This window comes from Mycena indigotica, assembly GCF_014461135.1.
Source record: "Mycena indigotica strain 171206Taipei chromosome Unknown Mind.scaff0003, whole genome shotgun sequence".
NCBI classification, from domain to species: domain Eukaryota; kingdom Fungi; phylum Basidiomycota; class Agaricomycetes; order Agaricales; family Mycenaceae; genus Mycena; species Mycena indigotica.
Window position 1 is genome coordinate 3,874,067 of NW_023503002.1, and position 26,008 is coordinate 3,900,074.

At 51.9% G+C, this 26,008-nt stretch overlaps 2 protein-coding genes across 2 annotated transcripts; both read right to left on the minus strand.

Moving 5' to 3' along the window:
- Positions 1 to 1,969: 1,969 nt before the first annotated feature.
- Positions 1,970 to 3,396, minus strand: MIND_00385900 (Alpha-ketoglutarate-dependent taurine dioxygenase; the record flags this gene model as incomplete). The annotated part of the gene is made up of 8 exons (XM_037360690.1): positions 1,970 to 2,266; positions 2,319 to 2,495; positions 2,546 to 2,596; positions 2,647 to 2,729; positions 2,781 to 2,848; positions 2,893 to 3,130; positions 3,180 to 3,267; positions 3,316 to 3,396. The coding sequence occupies 8 exons, from the start codon at positions 3,394 to 3,396 to the stop codon at positions 1,970 to 1,972; spliced, it is 1,083 nt and encodes a 360-aa protein (XP_037223575.1).
- A 12,415-nt stretch (positions 3,397 to 15,811) lies between these two features.
- On the minus strand, positions 15,812 to 16,785 carry MIND_00386000 (Cyclin N-terminal domain-containing protein; the record flags this gene model as incomplete). The annotated part of the gene is made up of 2 exons (XM_037360691.1): positions 16,599 to 16,785; positions 15,812 to 16,548 (listed from the first exon to the last, which is right to left on the minus strand). The coding sequence occupies exons 1-2, from the start codon at positions 16,741 to 16,743 to the stop codon at positions 15,812 to 15,814; spliced, it is 882 nt and encodes a 293-aa protein (XP_037223576.1). The 5' UTR covers positions 16,744 to 16,785.
- Between the last annotated feature and the right edge of the window lie 9,223 nt (positions 16,786 to 26,008).

The window sequence follows — 26,008 nt, forward strand, 5'->3', positions numbered from 1 at the left end:
CTCCGCGCAGCGGGCCATGCGGCGAGCAAAGCCCCTGGCAGGGTAGGTCCAGGGCAAAGCCCTGGTCGGGGTCCGGGGTGGAAAACCCCCGGCCGTTGCGGCCGGCGCCGCAACCTCATCAAATACACTTACTTCCACAGTGATCCGACACATTGATGTTAATCCCACCGAGTCCCACTATGGTGCCGCCGGGCTTGTCACCTCCAAATCGGGACAGCTGACTAATGGCTGACTAAGCCGCTCAATCCCAGGGCAGATATTTTTTTTTGCTTCAGGATTTGCGGTGTAGACTATGCATGTAACAAATTTGAATTCTATTTTCCCTCTTCTAGTACATACTATGCCGACATCTATAATATTAAAACACTACCGTGCCGGCATTGACAGAAAGTCACGTTTTGGTCATGCGTTTTGATTGATGGCACGTGAATTTCATGTGACCACCCTTCGGCCGTGTGGGCGCTGCAAAAGCTCTTTCATTTGCTCCATGCCATAGGCACGGACGTTACACTTGTGTCTATGGAAACACTATATACGGAATGCTGCAGCCGCTCGTGCAAAACGGCACTCTCAAGCAGTCCAGCTCTCATAAGTACAAGTCCCACCGTCATGTTCCGGAGACACTAGCACATCAATTTCATGCTTAAATAATATATATTTTGCTTCAGAAATATGTTGTGAGTCGCCATTAGCCAGGTCATGTGCATGTCACGTGGCGCTTATATAATGCTTATATAATTCCGCTCAATTGGTAAGCCTCAAATTTTTACCCTGTAAGTTTGAGGGCAAACCCTCTAACAGAGTTGCTTGTAGGTCTAATATAATAAGTTTCATAAGAGGAATAAGCTATATCTATATCAGATGTCAAGCTCATTGCCTTGTCCAAATGTGGATGTGACAAGCCCGGCTGCACCATAAACCTTCGTTTGATGGCTCAAGTCCCACCAAAATGCACTAACCGATGTCAAATAGCACTGGGAGTGGGACTGGCACAAGTCCCACTCCCACCATTCTCGTATATACTCCCTTCTAGGCTAACATATCACTAGACAATTTTATTTTTGGGTAGTTAAATCAGCTATCAATGATCATAATGGAAGCCATTGGCTTTTGGCCTGGCTTTGACTTTCTAAACCCTTAAGCCAAGCCAAAGCCAACACAGGCCAAGATTTCTGGCTTGGCTTTGGCCCTGGTACCAAAGCCAAAAAGCCATGGCTTTTTGGCCTGAAGCCAAAGCCAGCAGACCACTACTAGTACCAATTTAAGGTGTCTTGTTTTGTAAACCAGTTTTAAAACATTTTTACCAACTACTCTGTACAGACGTTGCGCCGTTCTCTTGGTGGGCACCTATACACACCCGCGGCTCTCGCGGCAGTGCGAGCGGTCGTCGCACTCAGCGAGCGACGCGCACTTGTAGTTGATGTTCCCGCCGTCGCGGCACGTGTCGCCGTTCGCGTTGTGCACCGACGCGCACACGGTCGTGCAGTCGCTCTCGCTGCCAGTGCCGGCCTGGAAGACTGTCTGTTAATCATTGTGCATTGAGAGAGTAGTATGCGTACGGTGTAGAGACAGCAGTGGCTGCCGTCCTCGTAGAGACATTGGCAGTATTCGCATGCCTGCGCGGCGAGAGAGGCAGCGAGGAGGGCCAGCACGGTGCTGAGCAAGCGGACCATTGCCACGATTCTTTAGTGGTGGAGGGAAGTATATTGGAAACTTTGAATGTCGAAGAACTAGCTCCTTTTAAGCCAGGTGCAAGAATTTGAGGTAGAACAGAAAAGCTCCAAGCTGAAGAGGATCCAGGTAGCGCTAAGTATCCTATCATTGATTTGAATCCCAGCCGTGGCGAACTGGGGGGTGCTCCTTGGCGAGACTGTTTTTAGTTAGACAGGCTCAGGTAAGACCACGGTATTTTTCCCAGCCAAACTTCTTTCCATTTATATCCACATACACACAATAATAGCACCCACCCTCAGCCCGCAATCGGCACCTCCGCCTGTGGCGTCAGCCTCACCGCATGGCGCCGCCTCGCGCGCTCAAAGTCGAGCGTCGCCGAGTGGCACGTCACGCGGTTGTCCCACACGACGACGGTCCCGGGCTCATACGCCGCGCGGATCTGGAAGTCCGCGCCCGTCGCAAGGTGGTTGAAGAGGAAGTTGAGCAGGTACTCGGACTCCTCGCGCTTGAAGCCGACGATCGAGCGCGTGAACGCCTGGTTGACGTACAGCGCCTTCTCGCCCGTCACGGGGTGCACGCGGACGAGCGGGTGCTGGCAAGGTAATATGAGCAATCAAGTAAGCAGAAGTAGCAGGGCGACGCACGATGGACTCGATTGGCTCGCGCCGAACAGGCCCATTCCGTTTGCGCGAAAATTCGGCCTGGGCGACACCGGAATGAAGGACCTTTAGGCCCTCGAGACGTTTCTGGAACTCGGGCGAGAGCCGTTTGTAGGCCTCGACTTGAGATAGGAAGAGCGTGTCCCCACCCGCACCTTCAGGCTTCCCAACAAATCAATGCTTGACGGATCGGTAGAAACATATGAACATACGGTGTCGAGGATGAAGAAGATGGTGGTGCCGGGAGGTTGTCGTTCATAAGTCTACAAGCAATCAGTGGATGTACAGGGTATGATAAGGAAAAGAGGCGCACGATATCGGAGTGCCAGCTTGTGCGATTCGTGCGCTCGCCGCCCAAATAGTCTTCAAAGCGGTCCTGGTCCTCATCGCGATAGACTACGGAAAGCTATCATGTCTGGCCTTCAATGAAACAAGTGGCAGACGCACCGACATGGAACTGCGGGTATCCAACAACGTTCCCCGAAGTCGGATGCTGGTGAATGGGGCCAAAATATCTGCACTAGTTAGAGCATTGCCCTTTGTGAAGACAATCACGCACGATCCGATCTCCAACTGCCTGTCGGGCCCGATGTCCTTGAAGTCCTGGTCGCGGAACACGAGCACCTTGCGCTCGGCAGCATACAGCGCGAGCTCGTCGAGGCCCACGTTGGAGAGCTGCGAGATCTGCACGCCCTTGATCTCCGTCCCGAGGTACGGGCTGATGTCGCGCGTTGTCGTGTTGGGGGTGAGCAGGTTCGGTTTGGCGCGGTCGGCGCGATGGCCCGCGTCAGAATGCTCTGTGCAAAAAAGTCAGTCAGAGGAGGGAGGGGGAACATGATAGCGCACCGAAGGGCTCGATTGGCGGATACTTCTGCGTGTTGTCGAAGACGGGGTAGTAGAAGGGGTAAGAGGGGCCTTTCTTCAGGTTCGCTTGCTGGGATACCATCAGTCTTGCAAACAAGATAACGCGCCAAGGACACACCTCTTTCTTCACCGCATCGATGATGCTCTCCCGCGTCTCCGGCGGCGCGACGGGTTGTAAGTCGGACACAGAGGGTGCCATGGATTCCGGCCTATCGCTGCGCCTATCTGCCCCTTTTATCGCCAAATCGAATCGACGGAATCAGCCCAGCCGCCCCGCGCGATTGCACGCCATTCGCAGGTAATATTGCTCGCCCTTCTTCCACAAAAGATGGCACGGCGCCTCCAAGGCGAGGTCAGATGCCGCAGAAGCAATACGAGCTTGCAGTGGAGAATGGCGCAAGCATGGTTTTGCCCACGGGTGTGATTGAGCGGAGGAGTGTGACCAGCGGGGCTCGTGCGCGGGCGTTTGTGGTTGGTGTGGGGGTCAGCAGGCGCGAGTTATGCGCACTCGGTGTCTGGCGCGAAGAGGGAAGAGAAGGAAAAATTTTGGCTGTGACAGCGTGCTGGCACCTCGGGCCGATCGGGATCGGCTATCATCGGGCTTCTTTCGCCGCTTCTTCTTGCTCGAAACCCTCACGACCACGAGACAACATAGCGTCTCCCGTCCCTGCCTCCGTGCCACGGTGCGGGGAGCCTTTCTTATTCTTTTTCTGGGGGCCGTTCCACCCATCCGCGCGGAAACCTAAGGCCAACGACTTCCCTACACGAGCTCCTGGCTCAGCTCCAAAGGCGTTTACGTCGGTCCGGATCCTTAGGCCTGGGTCTGAGACCCAAATAGCAAACATTCCCAAGCCCTACTTCACCCTCCGCCATGTTGTCGACAGTGTCCTCTTCCTCCGAGTCCTTCCAACGGCGCCGAGTAAGTACTTAGTACCTCTCCACACCACTCGTCACTGGGGCGTCTACTCTGCATCAACTGCCACCACGGTCTTTTTTGGTCGCAGAGCTCGTTGGCCGCGGCATTTCGACAGCGCCATCCCATCTACGCGTCGCTGCTCGGTGCCGCTATCCAAGTGGCCCGTTCCACTGTTAAAAAGGCTTTGGGGATGCGACCCCTGCTAGACACAGAACAACCCACATCCAAATCCACACCCCGTAGGATTTCTTCGACTTGTGCGCGCCACTCTGGCTAACACGCGCCGCAGAAAATGGTCAACATACGCCGCTCTGCACTCGCCCTCCTCGCGACGGCCGCGATGGCCAGCGCATGTAACTTCTGCCAGTGTCTCTACGCGGACGGGAGCCACTGCTGCCTCTACACGGTGCGTGCACGCCTATATATGCGCTTGGAGTTTGCTGATCGGTGTGGCGTAGGCGGGCACTGGGACCGACAGCGACTGCAGCACCATCTGTGAGCAGGTCCACGCCGCCAACGGGAACAGCTGCGATAACAACGGGTCGCTGAACTACAAGTGTGCGACGCTCGCGGAGTGCGACGACCGCTCGCACTGCCGCGAGAGCCGTGGGTGCTCGAGCCTTTGAGGGAACGTGAGGCCCGGAAGGAAATGAATGCAGTACGAGTACGATTCAATCGCGAGCCTGGAAAATACTATCTTCGTTCAAGAGCCTACACAACACATTCGGGTGTGATTTACCTTATTTGCTATCACACGGCGGGCAGGAAAAAGACAAGTCTTTTGTGGCTGCTTGGGTAGTGGTCTGCTTAAATGACTTGCAATATTTTCAGGCTTTCTTTTCTTTAAAAGCTTTTGAGCTGTCTTAGCTTCTGACATTCCTGAAAATAATATTGAAAAATAAATGAATGTTGAGAACAATCCATAAGTATTTGGAAAATACATATCCAAGATAATATTTCACATGCATAGTGGTCTGTATACTTATTTACCTTCGAATGCATCTAAACTTTGAAGAGTCTGAATATCTGAAAAGTGTACATTGTTGCTATCAGCCATTAAGTTGGCCCATCATCTGATCCGGCTTTGTCTTTGACAGGAACCTCTTTCACAGAAAACTGAATTGTCAATTGAAAGTTCATCTTTTCAATACATGTGTGAATACCTGTTTATTTATTTTTTCACAAAGAAGATGTTTATATTCATGTTCTTCTTGTCAATGAAAACAACATCTTTATAATTTTTAGAAAAAGGACATCATCTGTTTCCCCTTTTATACATACAAGAACAAAGAGCATCTTTGTTAGAAAGATGATGTTTCCTGACCCCTTTTATGTGAGCAGAAACCAAACCTTTCTCTTTTTCTTGAAGGATATTCTTTCCATTTGCTATTAAAGGTGGACTTAGAGTTAGGAAGATGTTTCTTGAAATGGCAGAAATATGTTATTTTCTATGACAAATAAATGTGAATATAAAGACCTTTATTATGAAATGAGTAAAAACATGTCCTTTATATTGCACAGGAAGGGGTATTAAAAGCCATAACACTTTGAAGTTTGCATAACATGCTCCCGTTATATATACCATTTACAATAATTGACTGAAAGTTATCAGGCTTCAGCAGATGCTTGTCACGGATAAGACCTGGCCTGTCCGCTCCGGCGCTGGTGTCGGGCCATCGCGGGCCCATAACACACAGCACATGATGATGGGGAACAGGTGCCCCTGTAGGAGGAACGCACACGTGGGAAGCATGTTGAAGAAGGACCTTGCAGTCCAAGCGAGGACTGAATATGGGCTGAGGTCGTAACGAGCGCTTCGCTGTGGGAGGAGTAAAAATTGTGTGGTCGATAAGATAATATGACTTAGCTATTTGATTGAATCACAGGACTCGGGCCCGTTATTGCGCTTTCGCTCGCACGGTCTTAAGCTCAGAATGTGGGGGGGAAGCAAGAGAGATAATTCCTTCTCCTATCCGCGCTGAGACATATCCCGCGATCAGAAGGGGTGATACAAAGTGAAATATGATGAGCGTCCATAGATACCGTAATCCTTGGCTTGGGTATTGTCCAACATAACAACCGGGGTAAGGACAAGTTGTATAGGGCTGCGTCGCTCAGCATTAACAATGGGGTGACCAATCCCAAGTTATGCAAGCCCCAGTCCCTCTGAGCCACCCTGTTGGACACGACTTGCACCTTGGATATGTTGAGATAGGAAGGGATGTGAAGGAGAGGGAATTTGGAGAAAGTGAGAATGGAATAGTGGAAGAGATAAGTAGTGGCTGTTAACGCCCGTGATTACGAGCCACTGCCACAACGTGACCGAGAATAATGCATCGAGCTATTGCCAAGCCCAACTCAACACCAGGGAAACTGGAGGAGTGCTAGGAGGTTAGGAGTAGCACCTGGCCTGCAAGGGATGTACAATCGTCCCCTCTGCGGCCAGGAACGGGGGTGAGGAGGAGCAGGAGAGGCCAGGGTGTCTGATCACCCCTTTGCAGGCCCATATATATAAGTGTGATAATGTACCATGTACTCTATTGCTTAGATCGTCTAAAGTACTGCTTCTCTTCATGCAAGGAGGTATTGCCGACTCATCAGGCCCGAAACGACCCGATTCTAACCTTCAACCACCGACAACGACTAGGGACCAAGTTCTCAGTTAACAGGCCCTTTTGGTTCCAATCTACCCCGCTTGCTGCACTTGCGGGCCTGATAATTCGTCTGTTCTATTCTGGGCATGTGTTCTTAGGAGAAGCCTTGCACGGCCCGACCCGAAGCCTGACAATTCTCGTGGAACCCCTGTCATACATATGTAAATCTTTCACATAGCTTTACAAAAAAACTTCATGATGCCCTGAAAAATAGTCAGAGTCCATTCGGTAATAACCCCTGCCAGTGGCTGCAAGATAAAAAATGCATGTTCCGAGATAACCCACTATCCGCGGCCTTTCGGACAGTCTCAGCTAACAGTTGTTTGCCATTGGGTCACCTGTAAGTAACGTTTGGCCTCCAATGTAAATAAAGGTCAACACATCAAATATGTTGATAATCTCTGCAATACGCACACCTTTCACGCTAAACACTTGTATATACGTGTAATATGATGACAAGACGTAGTAAATAATTAAATCTTGTCTATAATTTGTATCATACACCTTAAATTCTGTTCCCAATGCTGCTGCATCGTCGTTGCTATGCTGGAGCATGACATCAAGTCGTTGTGACATGTCCTGACATGTCTGACATCGGCCGTGGGCCCAGACCCGATTATCTTACAACCTAGGTTTTTTATCTTGCAACTGCTGGCAGCGGTTGTAACCGAATGGACTCTTAATCTGCCATGGTTAGTATAGTCATAAACCAAGCTTTCAGCATCAGGCTCAAGCCATCTGGATCATTAGGGTGAGCAATAAGAGAGTAGGTAACTAGCCTAGAGAATAGATAATATTAGCCTAACAAATACAACCTGTAGGTACAGCTTTTATATGAACGAACATTAAGGATAGGATCAGACAGCCCAGGGTGCTAGGTGTCTGTGTCGGGCTCGGGCCATCTCGAATTGTCGGACATCCAACTGCGGGAGGGTCTGAGGAGCACAAAGGGATGGGTGTTTAGCCTGGAGAATAGACAATCTTAGCCTGGTGGCTATATCCTGTAGGTAAAGCTTTTATACGGAAAAATGGGCGCTAGGCCCCAGGGCAGATCAGATGGGTGTGTCGCGGATAAGACCCGGCCCGTCCTCTCCAGCGCTGGTGTCGGGCCACTGCGGGCCCGTAACACGCAGCACATGATGATGGGGAACATGCGCCCCAGTAGGAGGAACGCACACGTGGGAAGCACATGACCGAGAACGACGCGTTGAGCCGTTGCCGAGCCCAACTCGACACCAGGGGACTGGGGAGGAGTGCTAGGAGGGTAGGAGTAGCGCCTGGCCCACAAGGGATGTACGATCGTCCCCTCTGCGGCCAGGAACGGGAGCAAGGAGGAGCAGGAGAGGCCAGGGTGTCCGATCACCCCCTTTGCAGGCCCACGTATATAATGCGCGATAGCGTATCATGTACTCTATCACTTAGATCCTCTGAAGTGCTACCTTTCTCCGTGCAAGGAGGTGTCAACGACTCATCGGGCCCGACACGACCCGATTCGAACCTTCTGTCAGGGGAAACCCTGATGCCGTCACTTGATCCCATCAAGCGCCGCGTCTCCGCTCGCGTCTCCGCGTCTCCGCTCGTGTCTCCGCGTCTCCGCACCCTGACGCTCTCCCTCCACTGCCCGCACCACATCACACATCCAGTGATCCCCAGTCTTCGACTTCCCTGGCCACCCCTTTCCGGGAGTCTCTCCGCCGGCGGAGTCACCATCAGGGATCACTAATGCCATCGGAGACCTCTCCGGATGTGGACGCACCACTTCCCTCCGAGACCTTGAGCCTATGGCCTTCTAGCCTCTCTGGGCTGTCACTTATCAAGGTCTCCCTACGATCTCTACCTGCTGGACCTCTTGGGTGTCCCCAACCCATGTCAGCGTTCAGGCTTATGTTCGGATGGCTGAGCCTTGCCATGGCTCCGCTCTCCACTCCGCCACCACGGCCCCCGTCATCGGGCCTTCCCCTGGGTGAGGCCTACTGCCGTTAAGGCTCGTGCCTACTGCAGCGCCCCAGGCTGCACGCCCTCACACCTCCACCTCTCTGGAGACGTCCGGGGACGTCTCCGAGTGACCCCCTGTCGCTACCCTCCAGTGGTCATGGCTGGCCGCCATTCCCATTGGTCCTCTTCGACACTCCCCGGCCCTTGGGCTAGACCAGACTCCTTCCCTTTCCGCTCCACGCCTTCCCTCTCCGTTTCCGGCCGTCACGTTGATGAGGGTGGATGACGGGTGGGGAGACCGGAGATGAGACCGACACTACACAACTAAAACTCAACAACAAAACAACAAATAGTCGTTCTGTCTGAGCGATAACCGTATAACACCGTTCCAAACGTCCAACAACCACCAAATAACCGTCTCCTAATACGAGTGCAGAACCCTGGGAACAGAGCCTGTACACGGGTGTGCAAGGTTGTAGGGTAGATCGAATGAAATCTTGTTAAAGATTTGTTTTGTGGTTGTCCTTAAGCGTACTATCGACGAAATCCAGCAATAGGAAAGCGCCAATACGATGCCCAGAACCGTTTATACTCGTTTGGATCAGGAACTAACTGCCTTAAACCCAAGGAGTCGTCTCAAGTCAGGAACTAACTGCCTTAAACTCTCGACCGCCAACCGAAACCAAGTGTACGCCAACCGAAACTCTCTTATACGGCAACCGGGACCCTCAACTCTTTGATCACAACGCCTTTTTACTTGAATAAAAGAGCTAGCAGGATGATATTGACAAGCTAGATCCCCAGATGCACCTAGTAACGCGGGGCAATCCGTGAATCGCTCAAATACAGGACAGAGATATAAATACTAAACAGAAAATGATAAGATCAGGTAAATCGCCACAACAGAATGATGGTCCATGTGCATAATTTGTAAGGTATCGTTTCGCCATAAGGCCCAGAGTCGAAAATCCAGGTCTAGATGACCGGTAGCGCGTGTTTGGTGTCAATGACCTTTGTAAATCCTCCTTTATTGCGACCGTCTATGCGTTTTTTGTGAACGGTCCGCTAACCGTTGTTGTTATCGTCGTGTTGCTCCACTTCCTAGCTTTCCATCGATATCCATGACTTGAGGTTAACCGCCAGACACCGTTAGGCAAATCTCTTAACGAGATAATCGCAATCTGTTGTCGAGTTGTTCGGTTGGACGGTTGCGGGTTAAGGTCGCCGCGATCTGCAGCCAAGCCCTCGTTTCCACTGAGTCATGCCTCCCGTTTAACCGCACCTCCACATGTCCTTATCCTTGCGTAAGTTCCGAAACGCGTTCCAATGCTGTCAGGGACTGATCCGTTCAAGCCTGGTTGAACCTTCGTCGGAGCGTTCTGAGTTCGAGTCCCAGCGCGTACCAGACCGAATATGCCTTTTAGTTTACACTCCCTTTTGGTATATATATAAAGGATTGGATGGATCCTCTATGTTGGTTGGGCTCTGCTGTTGTTTTGGTTGTTGTAAGAGTCGTTCTGAACGGCCAGTTGCTATCAACAACGGTCGAGTCGAAACGCCTCCTCGCAGATATCTCCCTAACTGGCCATTCGGGACTCATGCCAGTTCCTAGACGTGCGCTGTACCCATGAAACGAATGAAAACGGTGGTTTTCTATGTGTGTTCCAAAATGCGGCTTATCAACGTCACGGTCACACACCCGGAGTCGATTCCGATTCCGGTTCCGATTCCGGTTGTCACGGTCACGGTCACAAGCGGAGACGCTCAGAGGCAGCCTGGACCTCCCGAAGCCCTTCTTAGGCCTTCTAAGGATGCCTGGGCTCCTCCCTTGGCATCACGGTCCCAAACCTGCCTCTCCGGAGCTTCGAGGGCTACTCGACACTCACCTAGGGTCCATTAGCGACACCTGACTTCTCCCATGCGTCGTTCGTCGCTATGCAGTCACTCTATCATTACTCCGGTCACTAGTATATAGTAGTGCACCTGAGCAGAGGGCTCCTTGGCTTGTTCTCTAAGGATTCCCCCTCTGCTCAGGTGAGTCTGTAGCGTCCCTTCCTGTTGTAGTAGTTCACTAAGGATTCCCCCTCTGCTCAGGACTCTGATTTCGAGCCTCGCGAGGTTGCCCTTACAGCAGAACAAGCCCACCAATACGGACCTCACCTCCCAACTCCCTGCCAGGGCCCGCAGTCTCTGACGCCCCCTGCCGGTAACCTGGAGGTGGCCTCCGGAGGGGCTGCATGCAGGAGGATTCTTGGTGGATTGCGACAGATGGCTCCGTCCCGGCCCCACCCGACCTTGCGCTGCACAGCCCCAGCCCCCTTCGAACACTTTGGTCCTCGTGAGGCCTCAATACTTCCTCCTGCCCGGCCCTTGGTGTTCTCCTCCGGCCGTGGTTTAGCTTTCCCATGCCCCGCGCCCTATGGCCCCGGGCTGTCCTGAACCACTTCCGGACCCCCTTCCCCCCGATTCCGACCGTGGCCCCGCCTTCCTTCCCTCTACCCATGGCTAATGCTGGCCTCTCCGGCCACCGCTGGTCTGTCCCTAGCCGTTCCTGCTGCCAGCCACCTGTCGGAATGGGCTTCCCCTGCCATGCGGAGCGCCCTGATGGCATCAAAACGACTCCGGATTCCGATTCCGATTCCGATTCCGATTCCGCTTTCCCGCGGTTGTCGCTGCGATGGCCATTACCTCTGCATGCTCCCCACTCTTACTGCCAAAGATGCTGACCATAGTGTCTTTGCTGGTGTGATGACCTTCCCTTCTGCACCTTCTGCCATCACCACACACCTCGCCTCTGTCTCTTGCTCAAACCGCACCCCCCACCACGACATCATGTGACCACCCAGATTTTGGCAGACATGTGACAACTCCACCAGAATTTGGGCGGCACATGATCCCTGGAGCGATTCCGGGGCACCTCCGGGAGACCTTTCCGCTGATGCTGTCATTGTGGCTTTGACATGAGATCGCTCACACCCCGAGCAAGGCTCGGCTTCCTTGGGAGGCAAGTCTCCCACACTCCATCACCCGTGTTCCCCTACGCACGTGTCTCCGCGGGCTTCACAACCCGGCCCCGATTCTCATCGGACCACCCGGGTGACCTTCCCTACGTGTCCGACTCGACGCGTCCAGTTCGACTCTGGACCTTGGGATAACCGCGAGATGGCTGATCCCTTTGATCGGCTTGCGACACCTTGGCATGACACCACTCGTTGCCGCCCCACTAGGTTCTGGGCGTGGCCTACTGCCGTATAGGCCCGTGCCAGATGCGAGACGACGAGTCCGCTCGCCTGGGGCCGCCCTACTAGGCCACGAGTGGCAGGTGCTGAGTCGGAGTGCCGACTTTCCCCCCTCACTCTCCGGAGACGGACTCCACCCCATAATGTCATTCACATGGCATCGGAGTTCATCTAGCACACCCCCGGAGACGTCTCATACGTCTCTGGTGTCAACATAGCTGCCCCGGAGGGTACCCTTGCCTTAGAGGATCCACCATGGTGTTACCTAGGCAGTCACTGCAGTTCAGGGCTCTGCAGGTGCCCCTTCCGTTCATGGGACCCCTCTCCGCTTTCCGCCCGTCACGTCACGGTCACGCGCTCGGAGTCGCGTTTCCGTTTCCGGTAGTCACGTCACGGTCACGTCACAAGCGGAGATGCTCAAAGGGTCCCATTGTACAGCCGGACCCCGAACAATGGAATCGCTTCTGGAATGCCTACGTCAACCCGCCTCTGCCGCACAACTAGGATGGGTCGAGCTGTTGCCACCCAGTCCGCAACACTAGGCTTAGTGCCCCGGCTGACAGCGCAGTGTCCGGAGTCACACTGCAATTCCTTTCCCCCCCCCAACCTGACATCTGGGTGCAGTAAAAGTGAGCTCGCCACTCGCTATGCTATCACCCCATGGCAAGTCATTTGCCGCCCAACGATCTCCAACAACCAGCAGAGATGGTCGGAATCGCCCTGCGACGTCACAGGCGTTTCCGGTCACGCTCGGAGACGTTCCGGGCACAAACGGAGACGTTTCCGGAGGTGTACTTGGTGCTTTGGCTAAGCACAGACCCCCTTTTTTTTTCTGTGGTGCGTGGGGGCGCCGCACTCTTGAAGGGGGATGGAGGAGGTATAGGAGGGGACTCGCAGAGGACCCTCCTGGAGCAACATGCGACCAGAGCGCAAGCGGGCGCACACCGGCTACGCAAAGGTGTAGTTGCACCATCTCTCGGAGAGGCACCGGGACCGCAGGTCTCCGGGGCGTCTCCGAATATGGGCGCGCAACCAGTGGAGAACGCAAGTACTCCATGGGTTGACCTTGGCAACAGCAATCACTGGAGCAACGCCAAGGTACCGTCACACTGGCTCTTGGAGATGGACAGTCTCTGGACATCGACAGAGACAGGAGCTTGGCCACCGGAGGACAAGGGACTCCGGAGGACGAGCTCAGTGACCCCCCGATTTTTTTTCCTGCATCAGGGCGATGCAGCTTGAAGGGGGGATGATGTCAGGGGAAACCCTGATGCCGTCACTTGATCCCATCAAGCGCCGCGTCTCCGCTCGCGTCTCCGCGTCTCCGCTCGTGTCTCCGCGTCTCCGCACCCTGACGCTCTCCCTCCACTGCCCGCACCACATCACACATCCAGTGATCCCCAGTCTTCGACTTCCCTGGCCACCCCTTTCCGGGAGTCTCTCCGCCGGCGGAGTCACCATCAGGGATCACTAATGCCATCGGAGACCTCTCCGGATGTGGGACGCACCACTTCCCTCCGAGACCTTGAGCCTATGGCCTTCTAGCCTCTCTGGGCTGTCACTTATCAAGGTCTCCCTACGATCTCTACCTGCTGGACCTCTTGGGTGTCCCCAACCCATGTCAGCGTTCAGGCTTATGTTCGGATGGCTGAGCCTTGCCATGGCTCCGCTCTCCACTCCGCCACCACGGCCCCCCGTCATCGGGCCTTCCCCTGGGTGAGGCCTACTGCCGTTAAGGCTCGTGCCTACTGCAGCGCCCCAGGCTGCACGCCCTCACACCTCCACCTCTCTGGAGACGTCCGGGGACGTCTCCGAGTGACCCCCTGTCGCTACCCTCCAGTGGTCATGGCTGGCCGCCATTCCCATTGGTCCTCTTCGACACTCCCCGGCCCTTGGGCTAGACCAGACTCCTTCCCTTTCCGCTCCACGCCTTCCCTCTCCGTTTCCGGCCGTCACGTCACGGTCACACACCCGGAGTCGATTCCGATTCCGGTTCCGATTCCGGTTGTCACGGTCACGGTCACAAGCGGAGACGCTCAGAGGCAGCCTGGACCTCCCGAAGCCCTTCTTAGGCCTTCTAAGGATGCCTGGGCTCCTCCCTTGGCATCACGGTCCCAAACCTGCCTCTCCGGAGCTTCGAGGGCTACTCGACACTCACCTAGGGTCCATTAGCGACACCTGACTTCTCCCATGCGTCGTTCGTCGCTATGCAGTCACTCTATCATTACTCCGGTCACTAGTATATAGTAGTGCACCTGAGCAGAGGGCTCCTTGGCTTGTTCTCTAAGGATTCCCCCTCTGCTCAGGTGAGTCTGTAGCGTCCCTTCCTGTTGTAGTAGTTCACTAAGGATTCCCCCTCTGCTCAGGACTCTGATTTCGAGCCTCGCGAGGTTGCCCTTACACCTTCGGCCACCGACAGTGACAAGGGACCCAGTTAACGGGGCCCTTACGGTTTGCGGGCCCGACTATCCGTCTGTTCTGTTCCGGGCGCGCGCTATTAGGAGAGGTCCTTGCACGGCCGGCCCGCAGTCTGACAGGGTGCTGCGTAGGGCGCTCATAGGGGTGAAGGGAAGGGGTCACAGGAATAGGGAGTAGAGGAGAGTGGTGGGTCGTCGGGCCTGAATGGCCCTGTGGGGGTGGGCAGCCTGTCAGCCTGACCCGAACAGTAACACTAGGCCCGCAGGGCAGATTGGATGGGCGCTGCGTAGGGTTCTCATGGGGGCAAAGGGAAGGGGTTGAAGGAATGGGGAGTCAGGGAGAGCAGTGATGACCCGGTTAAAAGGTAGGTGGGCTGTGAGAATGGACATTCCGATTTTGGACAGAAATGGTGTAGCTTTGTGTGGCCATCAGATATATTGATGGCACTCTAAAATTGTTCCACATCAAATAACATTTCTCTGAGAGGGCCTGGATTTTGATGATTGAGAACCTAAGTAAACAAACTTTTGTAAAAAGACTTTTGTAAAATATGTGACATATGTGATGAATCTAAGTATCCAGGCTAAGCAATAGCTAGGAAAGCAGCTAGTAGAAACAGTTGAGCTATAGCTATAGCCAAACTGTAGCTAGATATTTAGGACAGGACTGCCTCAGCTGCAGCTTCTGAATTTAGGCTCTATGTTGCTAGTAAGCTAGAGCTTGAAATCCAGGAAAGCTCTGCCCTAGCTACTGCTTGAGGCTTAGGCCAAATACTACATATACCTATGGTATGTTATGGGAGACCTCTAAGATCTTGGATATGATCAAGCCTAGGAGCAGTATAAAGAAACATGGGTGTGAAGTAGTCTGGTTTGCCACTCAAAAAAACCACATCCTCAAAAGCAAACTTGAAGCGCCGATTTCCGACAATGTAAAATGATAAAACGGGGAGGCTGCTTATAAACATAGATGTATATTACACCGGGGGAATTATCAACGGGAAAATAGGAGTCCGGACTTCGGCCGTGTACAACGCCCAACACAATCGCACGGCCAGAGTCGCCAGACACGGTCGTCGCGACGAGGGTTGTACGCTCCGGATCGTAGGTTTGCAACTTGCAAGTGGTGATCAATTCGAGGACGGTACAGCACAGCACAGTGTGCTAGGATATGAATGATAAAACGGAGGACAACGAATGTGCGGCTCGGGATTTGAAGAAATAGCAAAGAAACAAGCATCCTAGTAAGCCTATAATAATCTAACAAAGCAGAACAGCCAGCGGCCGCGACCGTCCGTATCAAGCGGATTCCTCCGAGTCGCTGGGGTTCGCTGGTGCAAGTCGGAGGCAGTCGACCGCCGGGCGGGTTGGGGCGGGGGTTGCCGTTTGCGAAAGGCGCTACTCATATTCGCGCGGATCGAGATTCGATATATCAGGCCGACGCGGCCGCGGGCTACGTGGCGACGTGTAGCCGGTGATGGTGGCGGGGCAGCGGGAGCGGGAACGCGCGGAGGAGCCCGTGCAGCTTCCCGCAGCGGCGCGCCGGGGCGGGGGGCGGGAACGGTGGGGATTTCTTTGGCGGTGTGGATATCGATAGGAGGGGCGGGGTGCGGGGGGCGAATGGGCGGGTGTGCGCGGGCCCGGGGGAGAGCGAGCCGGCGGAGGACACCGGCGAGCTCGGTGCGAGCTCCGGGACGGACGAGGCGCGGGTGTGTTTGCGGGTGAATGCGGGGACGGACAGCGCTTGTTTGTCATTGTCGCCGCCCGGGAAGGCGACCGCGACCAACGCGGTGTGGTGCGCCATCAGGTCGGCCTCCCTGATGCCGAGCTCCCAGTCGAGCACCTCCAGAAACTCGCGCTCGATGCGGCCCACGTCCCGTTTGCCGAAGACGCCCGTGCAGAGCGCCCAGTGGACGTTCTTCAGCGTGGAGTCGTTGGTGTACTTTGACGCGACGATGAGCGCGCCGAGGAAGACGCGCTCGAGCGCCCACTCCTCGAGCGCGATGGACAGATGGGCGCGCGCGCGGGCGATGTAGACGAGCGCCGCGAGCACGGTGGCGGGGGCGACCTCGGCGCGCGTGAGCACGTCGTTGACGAAGGTCGTGAACGAGGCGCGGAAGCGCACGTGGCTCCGCGGGGAGCGGCCCATCGCGAAGTCGACGGCATCGACGACGGTGTCGATCAGATACTCTGCAAGAAAGAGATGAGTCACGGAGAGGAGAAGGGAAAAGGCGACGCACGGACGACGGGCTTAGTGAGACGGACGTCGATGAGCTGTGTCATCGCGGGCGAGTGGCGCGCAGGGTCCACAAGGGACGCAGCGTGGCGCGCAGAGGGCGGCGACGGGCTGGGGCTGAGGGTCGCGGTGGAAGCAGGCGAGGACATCGTCGTCGTTATCAACGGGGTGGGTAACGGACAGCAGCTCGGCCCATCGCCTCTTATATATGATCGTGCAAGCGAGTAATGACTCGGCACCCGCGCTGCGCCGACACGTCACCCTGACACCACAGCCACGACGTAATTCGCAATCTGATCGCCGGCCCAATCTGCGTCCCGCGCTACGTGTGCCCTTGTTCTCGTCGCCAAGGCGTCGGCTGCTGCGTGTGGCCTGCGCGCCGGCTGTCTGCCTGCCAGCCGCCCTTTGTCGCCCATTGTCGTTCCCTTCGTTGCGGATGACCAACACAAAGGGCCTCCAATCGATAACCCATCCCGTTGTCTCGTCTCGCTAACGCTGACTCACCGGCTCGGCTAATCGCCCACCCTCCAAATCGGGCCCCGCCCGGCTCGGCTCGTCATCCCCAGCCTGACACACGTCATCCCTCGCTTAAACGCAATCAAGCAGCCATTCCGTGCTGTTCGGAACATGACAGAACGAAAGCTGTAATGTACCCTGTGCGAGGGAACGACGAACAGAAAACCGCGCTGCGGCGGTGCAGTGTGTGATAAGCGAGGTCCGCGCGCTGCGCTGGGGCACGCAGCCCAGGCGCCAGCGCCGACGGGCAGCCCACCCACCACATCTCAATCCAGGTAAATCAGGGGCCGGCCCGTCGCACACCCGCATGTGATTCCCGGCCTGAGTCAAAATCACTCGAGCGTCTGATGCGCCGCGCCGGACCGGGACACGCCGTTCACGAAACTGGCACAGATACAGGCATAGGTGAGTGTGCCGGTGCTCGCTACTGTGGAGAGTCGCTATCCTGATGTATTTTCTCATATACCAATTTGTCAATTTAGCATTTTGTGAAAATTTGTTATAGAGTGAAAATTTGTTATAGATATGCATGTGAATAATATGCAAGCAAACACAAACAGATTTGCTAGAGAATATCCCAACAAGAAGAGAAAAGTGACTCCAAAGGTCCTGCAAATACTGCACCATCATATTATTGTCAGATAATCAACCAGATTAATTATCATCACCAGCTGTCCAGAATGAATTACTGAAGTCTGCTTCAAGTTTTAGCCTTCATCCCATAAGTGTACTATTTTCAGTAATCTATCATCCCCTCGCATTTGTGGCCAAAGATACCAACCTTATCAGGACATACAACTAGGTTGTCACAATTTGTGTGTGGTAGGAACCTTTAGACTCTTAATCCAAGGGCATTGTTAGGAAATATATGGATTATACCACAGCTGGCTAGCGATATCAACTACAGAGTGGGAAATTGTGAGTGTTTTGATTTCTACACTGGGCATAAAGATAATATCATATAATACTCCCACAAACCTCACACTGGGTGCAAAGCTTGTGGCAGAGGGAAAATGGCAGTTTGCAGGAAGGCTTAAAGGAAATTTTTTTCCTTTGTTCACAATAAAGATTTCTTTGTTTCCTATACAACATGGAAGTGACAGCCTAATTTCATCTAATAACAGGATTTCTAATTTTAGCTTATAGTCCGAGTAGCTGACACTTACATCATCCTCATGTGATAGCAACATATACTTAGCCTTCACCACACTATAGAACTATGTTAGCTATATACTATCAACTCACATCCTTAACCACAGCAACCAAGATATAAAATTGAAACCATAATATACATGCTCAACCTAGTTGGAAAACTAAAGCAACATTCTTTAAGTCCACAACATAGTTGCTAATTGTTGGCAGCATCCATAGTGGATAAGAACTGTCGCATGGCAGTATTAATACAGATATAAAGCACTAAAATAAATTTAGTATTGTTGTACTCTAGTAAATCAACAACAGCCTGTAATATAATTACTACTTTGTGGGGCCTGGCGGTGACCTTGTCTGCAAAAGACAGAAGGTCTCTATGAGGATGGGCACATTAAACAGTACCCTAATAAACAACATTGATATAGTGGAGATTCTGGCAGTATTTGGGGTTGATAGTGAGAACAGCCATAACTTGGTTTAGGTAGTCAAAGGTAAGGATATGAAGCTGGAGAAGCATTTCAAAGACAGAAGAAAGTAAATGTGCAGTAGTAACATCCTAAACGATATGCCAAAGATTAACCCCAGTTCCTATAAAATGTAATAATAGGAAAAGAGTTGGTGTTAATGCTCCTCCCAGAGTGAGTCTCTTAATAATTAGTTCCTATAAGATGGAACTAGTATACGGTCCTATCAAGAGAAATAAGCCCTAGGCTTGCTCAACTGTAAAGATACTAAGTAACCGGAGATGTTAATAGCGGATAGAAACTTGAAACATTCTGCTGCAAATAAGGGAGCTGAAGGTGTGGAGGCTAATTTTGGTTTACTAGCAAGACAAACTCATTATAAAGTCAAGTATAGTATTGATTTCCAAGCAGTTAGGCCCAAAATACAAATAGAGTTGTGAGAAAGAGGAAACAGAGTAAAGTGGAGACAGTGCATAGTGTAGTTGATGCGGAAGCTACAATAAAGGACTATAAGCAACAACTAGTCTAAGGGAAATAATATGAGCTTCTAGAAACTAGGAAGCAAAAATATAGTTAGCTGTTAGACATGGTGGCTAAGAGATTTTCAGGAGATGGTTTAGGCTCCAGCAATGTCGTGGTTGTTGTCCATAAAGAAAAGGCATGTGTATAGAATATCTAATACAACAACAGAGAAGTACCTAGTGTCAGGTGAACCTCCCTTTCGGCCCGGATACGCATCCGATTCCGGTCCGATTCCGGTTCCGACTCCGGTCCGGCCCTCCATCTCGCCCGCACAATCACCGATCCGTCAACGCCCTCTTACCAATCTCTCGCCCAAGTACAGCAACCCATTCTCGGATCTTAGTCCAGGGAGAGAACCAATCTTTGATTCCAACCCTGCTGTCCAGTTGTCCATAGCATAGCCTGACCTGATAGAGTCCAGTAATTCATCATCCGTGGTAATGTCCAGAATAGTGTTAACACGATGGCTGTGTTCCAAGCCACGCAACCTTGTTGATGAGATTGATTGGCAAGCTTGAAAAACCGGGAAGACAGCTGCGACTACCTGGTCTCTTTCGCGTCGGTTCAGAGCTTCAAAGTCCTCAGGCAAGCGATCTCCAAACTCTGTGCATGAAAGAGCATCTGCTCCACAATTTATCTCTCCTGGGACATATATGATCTTCAAATCAAACTGGGACATAAACTCCATCCATCTAGCTTGTCTGCGGGAAAGGTCTCATTGTGTTGCAAAATTCTCCAGAGTCCGATGGTCTGTGTACACCTGTATAGGCACACCTATCAAGTCAGTCCTCCAGCGCCTCAAAGCCCTGATGATTAACAGTTCCTTCTCATGCACTGGGTAGTTAAGTTCAGCACCTTTAAGTGTCATTGATTCAAATGCAACTGGACGTGCAGTTTCCCAGGATGGTCCATAAGACAGGATGCCTCCTGTCCGTGTGTCACTTGCATCAGTTGTGACAAAAATCTTGTTGTCACCCATGTTCTGGTGATCAATTGTTGTGAGACAGTCAACACTTATCACCAATTGCTTTATAGCATCAAAGGCCACCTGATGGTATTCAGCCCACCCTGGCCAGTTCAAGTCTGCATCCTTGTGAGTAAGTCTTGTCAAGACCTCTGTATGTTTAGCCAGATTAGGCAAAAATTGAGCTACAAAACGGACCACTCCCAAAAATGCCCTTACATGTGTAGAGCACTTTGGAACAGGCCAATTGACTATACGTGCCACCTTAGATTTATCTGGTTCCAAACCCCTTTGTGAGATATGATGTCCCAAGAAATCAATTTCATAGCAGAATAACTGAGTTTTCTTCTCATTGCAATACAGTGAAGCCTTCTCTAAGGCAGCAAAAATTAAACGTATATGGTGTTCATGTTCCTCTTCAGTCTGTGACCATATGATTACATCATCAATATAAACATGGCAAAATTTTCCAATATAGTCTCTCAAAGCGGCCGTCACACGGCGCTGCTGAATCGATGGTGCATTGCGGAGTCCCTGAGGCATTACTAGCCATTCATAGAGACTGAGTGGTGTTGCCACTGCGGTGTATTTTACAGAGTCAGGGTGCCTACGTGTTTGGAAAAATGAATCTGTGAAGTCAATTTTTGACCAAATCTTCCCTTTAGCACAGTCATTCAGGATATCATCAACACGAGGCAAGGGGAAAGAATCTGTGATTGTGTTTGCATTTACTGATCTGAAGTCATTCACCCAGCGGGGAAGGACAGTAGTATCAGCCTTAGGAATAAGCATGGCTGGGGAGACAAAGGGTGAATTTGAAGGGCGTATGCGCCCCGCTTCTAAATGTTTCTTGATCAATGTACTCCAAGCCTCTTTGTATCTCCGCGGACTAGGGTAGCTGCGCTTTGTCAACGTTTGAGTTGCATCTTTGATACTGATCTCGCACAGCACATCGGTGGGCAAGTTGTTGACATGCGGGATAGGCTCGAAAATTTTGCGAAAGTTGTTCTTTATTGATTCCCCGCGAAGTTTCAAACGTTCCCATTCTGCCAAAACCTGAACCCGTTCTTGGACAGCGGCTACTATGTTCACTGGTTTTACATACTCAACCAAGCTGTTGTCCTCAAGAAATTGTTTGCGCTTCTCGCAAACTCCATGCAATTCCGCAGCAACACTCTTGCGATTCGCTTGCACTTCGTTGAAAAGTTCTCTCAACTTTTTCTTTGGCTTCGGTTTCGTAGGTAACACTGGATTCAACAGATCATATGCACAGGATTTATCGACCACGGTCCGTAGTTCATGGTCTACAATAATTTTATTTCGTTTCAGGAAGGGCAAGCCCAAAATGAAGTCTTTACACAAATTCGGAACTACAAGGAAGCGAGCGGAACGGGAGGAATAAGAGTTATCGCGTGAATGTAACTGAAGTTTGATGTAATGCGTCGCGGTGTAATCTTCGTCTTTATCGAGAGCTAGACCAAAAGGAACTGGTCGAGGGAGAGGGTACGTAGGTAGCGAAAGTCGAGAAACAACAGATGCATCAACCATATCTAATCCTGAGCCATTGTCAATGAGTGCATCAATGAGTACCGGAAACTCGTACTTGGGCACGTCAATCATGCATGGCCAGACGAGGGGATTCCCGCCCACGTTGGGGGGCTCTCGATCTGGGACAGGCGGCGCGAGGGTGCGCGTGGGACTTGGCGCTGCTGAAACAGCGTCAATCTCACTGATTGTGGCCGCAACTACATGCATGGGGTAAGGTGCGGTACTCACGGAAGGTGTGTGTGCGCCCTCGTCATCCGAGTCCTCCGAGTCGAACATGTTCTCGACAGAGCGGGCGGGGATGTGGGCGGCACGAGCCTTCCCTTTGTCCGTGGGGTAGTTGTTGTTCGTGAAGCGGTTCGCGTTGTTGGAAGTCGACAGCGGTTTCGGCTCATGAGTGCGCATGAAAGCTTCGACGCGGGACATATCCGCCGATGTCAGCTTCTTCCGTTCCTGGTCGACAAAGGCCTTGGTGAGGATGCGATAAGTGTTCGCGTCGGGGAACCCGTTGGTGCATTCGCCTGCGGTGTGGCATACGAAGACGCGCCTGCATTTCATGCACCCCGCATTAGCACGTAGAAGATCGCATTGAGCTTGGTCCAGAGGTCCCACACGCTGACGGCCATAGTAAGGGAACTCACGTTTACGGGGGCTGTCGCGCGAGTCGTCGTAGCGGGGGCGTTTCCCATTCGCATTTGGAGGGCCGTTGGGCACGGCGTTGGCCACCATATTCGAGGCGTTGCCCGTCAAGTGGATGCGCGGCGCCTGACCGAAGTTGTGCGCGGAGGATCGCTGCGACGCGCTCGTTCTCGTGGATACGCTCGTGGTCAAACTTGTAGACGAGTTTCAACCAGTCCATAAGCTCTGTGGCGGCTGAAAGCTCGTCTGTGTGCTTGTCGAGGATCGTTTGGAGGTCGTAGACAATGTTGGTGAAGATGTGGGCACGCAAGGCTTCGTCGTCCATGCAGAGCGGGTTGCCGCGCAGAAGATCGTTCTCGTCGCAGAGCCGCATGACAAAATGTTTGCACGTCTCGTGGTCCTTCATGCGGGTGCCACGGACGCGGCGCATCTGCTCGGAAGCCCAGTTGTTGCCCATAGCTTGTTGCTTCACCTGTTCGACAAACTCGTCGAATTCCAGCTGACGGAGGGTTTCGCTCTGCGTCCGGACCCAAGCCGAGAGGAAGGTATCCTTGAGGCCGTTCATGACCTTGCCAACAAGGTCTTTGTCCTTGACCTTGTTATAGTCGGCGTATGCGCGGCACTCAGTGGCCCAGTCGCGAAGAACCGGCAAGGTGTGTCTACCGCCAGTCAAGTGGGGGATGAGCTTGGGTGCGCGGTTGTCCTAGAGACGCGCGAAGTGGACCTGGTCGTAGGCCGTGAGTGGGAACGTGTGTGTCGACATGGTGGCGTGTGTATGGAGGGAGGGGATCGTGTGGTTATTGTGGAGGCGGTGTGAGGTGGAAGGGGACGTTGGGGAGGCGTGGAAGAAGAATTTGAGTGTCGCAGATGGTGGTTGTGGGCAAGAGACGTGGGGTGAGGCCGGCGTTAGCTGGCCTAATTTGGTATATGGCGTGATTTGCCTCCGGTGATGGCTACTTTTTGCCTCCGGTGACGGCGGGATGACCGAAGGTATGACGTATATCGTGTGGAGTTGTGGAGCGTGATTTCCGCGCGAGACAGTGCGTTGCGCGACTATGAGCGTGGGTCGGGTGTGTGGGGGGCGTTGTTTGTGAGTGCGTGAAGGGCGTGGGTTGTGTGATGCTCTCCCGCCCGACGTTGGCGAGACTGTGATGAGCGATCTGTGTGCTTTGGATGGGCTTGGCGATGCTGTAAGCGTGCAGCGAGATCACCGGCCCGGGGTTGCGTTGAGTGAAAGCGTGGGATTGGTTGAAAGTATCGTCAAAAAAGTGGAAACCGGCGCACAGTCGTGGCCGGAAACACTACTGTAGTATTTTACTCAATTCGCATGTCACATGTCACACCTGTCAATTTATGCGAAATTTTTCGGTATGTCATAGCAAATCTTCGAAAATCCCCTCCCAAAATGGTAATTTATTACAATTTTCCGTGCCTGCGGCGCCTAAAGTTGCCTAATTAGGCAATTTGATGCCATCATACGAATTGCGAATTTCGTATGCGATGTCACGCCAAAAATGGCATTCGAATTGAGTAAAATACTACAGTAAGGTGTGTCGATATGGATACCGAGAGACGATAGAACCCGTCTATGGGGTGATTCGAGGTATGTATCGATACAGACGGTGAAAGTGAGAAGCAAGAAAAGAGAGTGATCCCATCAACAGTGAGCCCCAGGCTTACACCCCGGGGGTAAAAAAAACTTTTTGTATATAAAAGATTCAGGCCTTATATGGGTGTAAAGACACTGAAAATATAGTGTATACACTCTAATTTCTATAGTTCACAACTCTCATACCTATATCTATATATATTCAGGCCTATGAGCTTGGACAGCCCACTCTGTCATAGGCCCATTGTCAGGCAATTGATGAGAGGTGAATATGTTGAAGAGTTGATATAGCTTGCCATATGTGTTTAAAGGTTCCAGGTACATACATACATACATACACATATATAAATTTTTTGCAAAAAAAAGTTTCACAAACATTGAATTTTTTAATCCCACTTTTTGATCGCATCAGTGGTCACATGACATTGATCGTGAGAATATATTACTATATATGGCAGGAGGGGAGGGGGGGTCCCCAGAGGGTCGGAAAAAAACTCTCCAACCCTATATCCATGTTTCGAATCTTGAACCCCCCCTTGCTAGGGTAGAGCACGGGTCAGGGTCGACCCGCAGGGTTTCAGGGTAGGGTCTGTCAGGGTCAGGGTCAGGGTATGGCAATTTCTAAACCCGGCCAAACCCGGACCCTTTCAGGGTCAACCCGGAGGGTCCAATGAGCCGTTGTGATTTAACAATTCCCTATTTAAACTTGATTTTTGTGAGTTTTTAAGAGACAAAAAAATCATATGTCACTTATGTCACTCATGTGACATGTGACATATGAGTGAACTGTATTAAATATGCTTGAAATATTAAGGAATAGGCCCCATATGCTATATCTGAGCCAATATCATACAGCAAAATGTATCTTATGTTGAAATTATTGTCCCAAATACATCTTCTACTTCCATGTCTCCAACCCGTGGGTCAACCCGGACCCGGTTGGACCCGTACCCGGAAGGGTCAGGGTTAGTCAGGGTCAGGGTCAGGGTCGGCCTTCTAAGACCCGGACCCGGACCCGTGCTCAACCCTACCCCTTGCACACTGGGAATTCAGGCAAAGAAGGCCACCTGAAGTAGTGGTGACTAGGTGAATTGCACCATAGGATTTATATGTGTCAAATTATAAATATGTGTCAAAATGCCATTTTTGGCATTCAAATTGAGCAAAATACTACAGTAAGGTAATTTCCTGGTCATATGCATCTATATCGAGGGCCTTGATTTGGTGGCAATTACTAGTTATTTTGAGCACTGAATTTTGGCCATATAAATCCAGCTTTGGGCCGCCCTTTTTGCTTGAATCAATCCCCAGTTTGACAAGAGCAATGTATAGATTTCCAATTGAATCCTATCTTTAATCAATGTTTTCTTTTTCAAGAGACAAATCCTAAATCAAGCCCAGTCAGACTCCAATGGCCAGAAAGACTCCAGTTCATAATACTGTACTAGAGTGTATCACCAAAGTCCCGCTAGCACCAACGCTCAACAACGCCATTCAACGGCAAACAAAAAATAAAGTGGCGGTAAGGCTCCAACCAAATACAATACAATACTCAATATATTGAGTTATAACCCAATACAATCCATATATATATACAGGGTGGCAAAATTTTTGTAGTATCGAGTATATACTGTATAGATACTCTATACTATTGAGTTTTCTCAGAGGCCTATATAGACAGTATCTGTAAGTGTTATCAAGTCAACTTCTTCCAGATAAGGTATTTTCTGAGTCTTTGTTACTATACTTTTTGGGAGTATACTTATCTGATACTGAAAGTTCAGGTGCTACTTTAACCACAGGTCTCGTGTGCGCTTGCCGCAGGTCGTGGGAAGTAATTCCACGCCTGTCGTCCGTTCGTCGGATCTTTCAAAGCCCTTGCCTTTTGCGGCCAGCCATTAGACTAAAGTCCTGGCAATTGCCAGCGCTGGCTGGCGCAGCGAGCAGAGTGCGAGCCATAAAAGCCCAGCGGCCTGCCCCCTTCCTTACCTTCCCATATCACA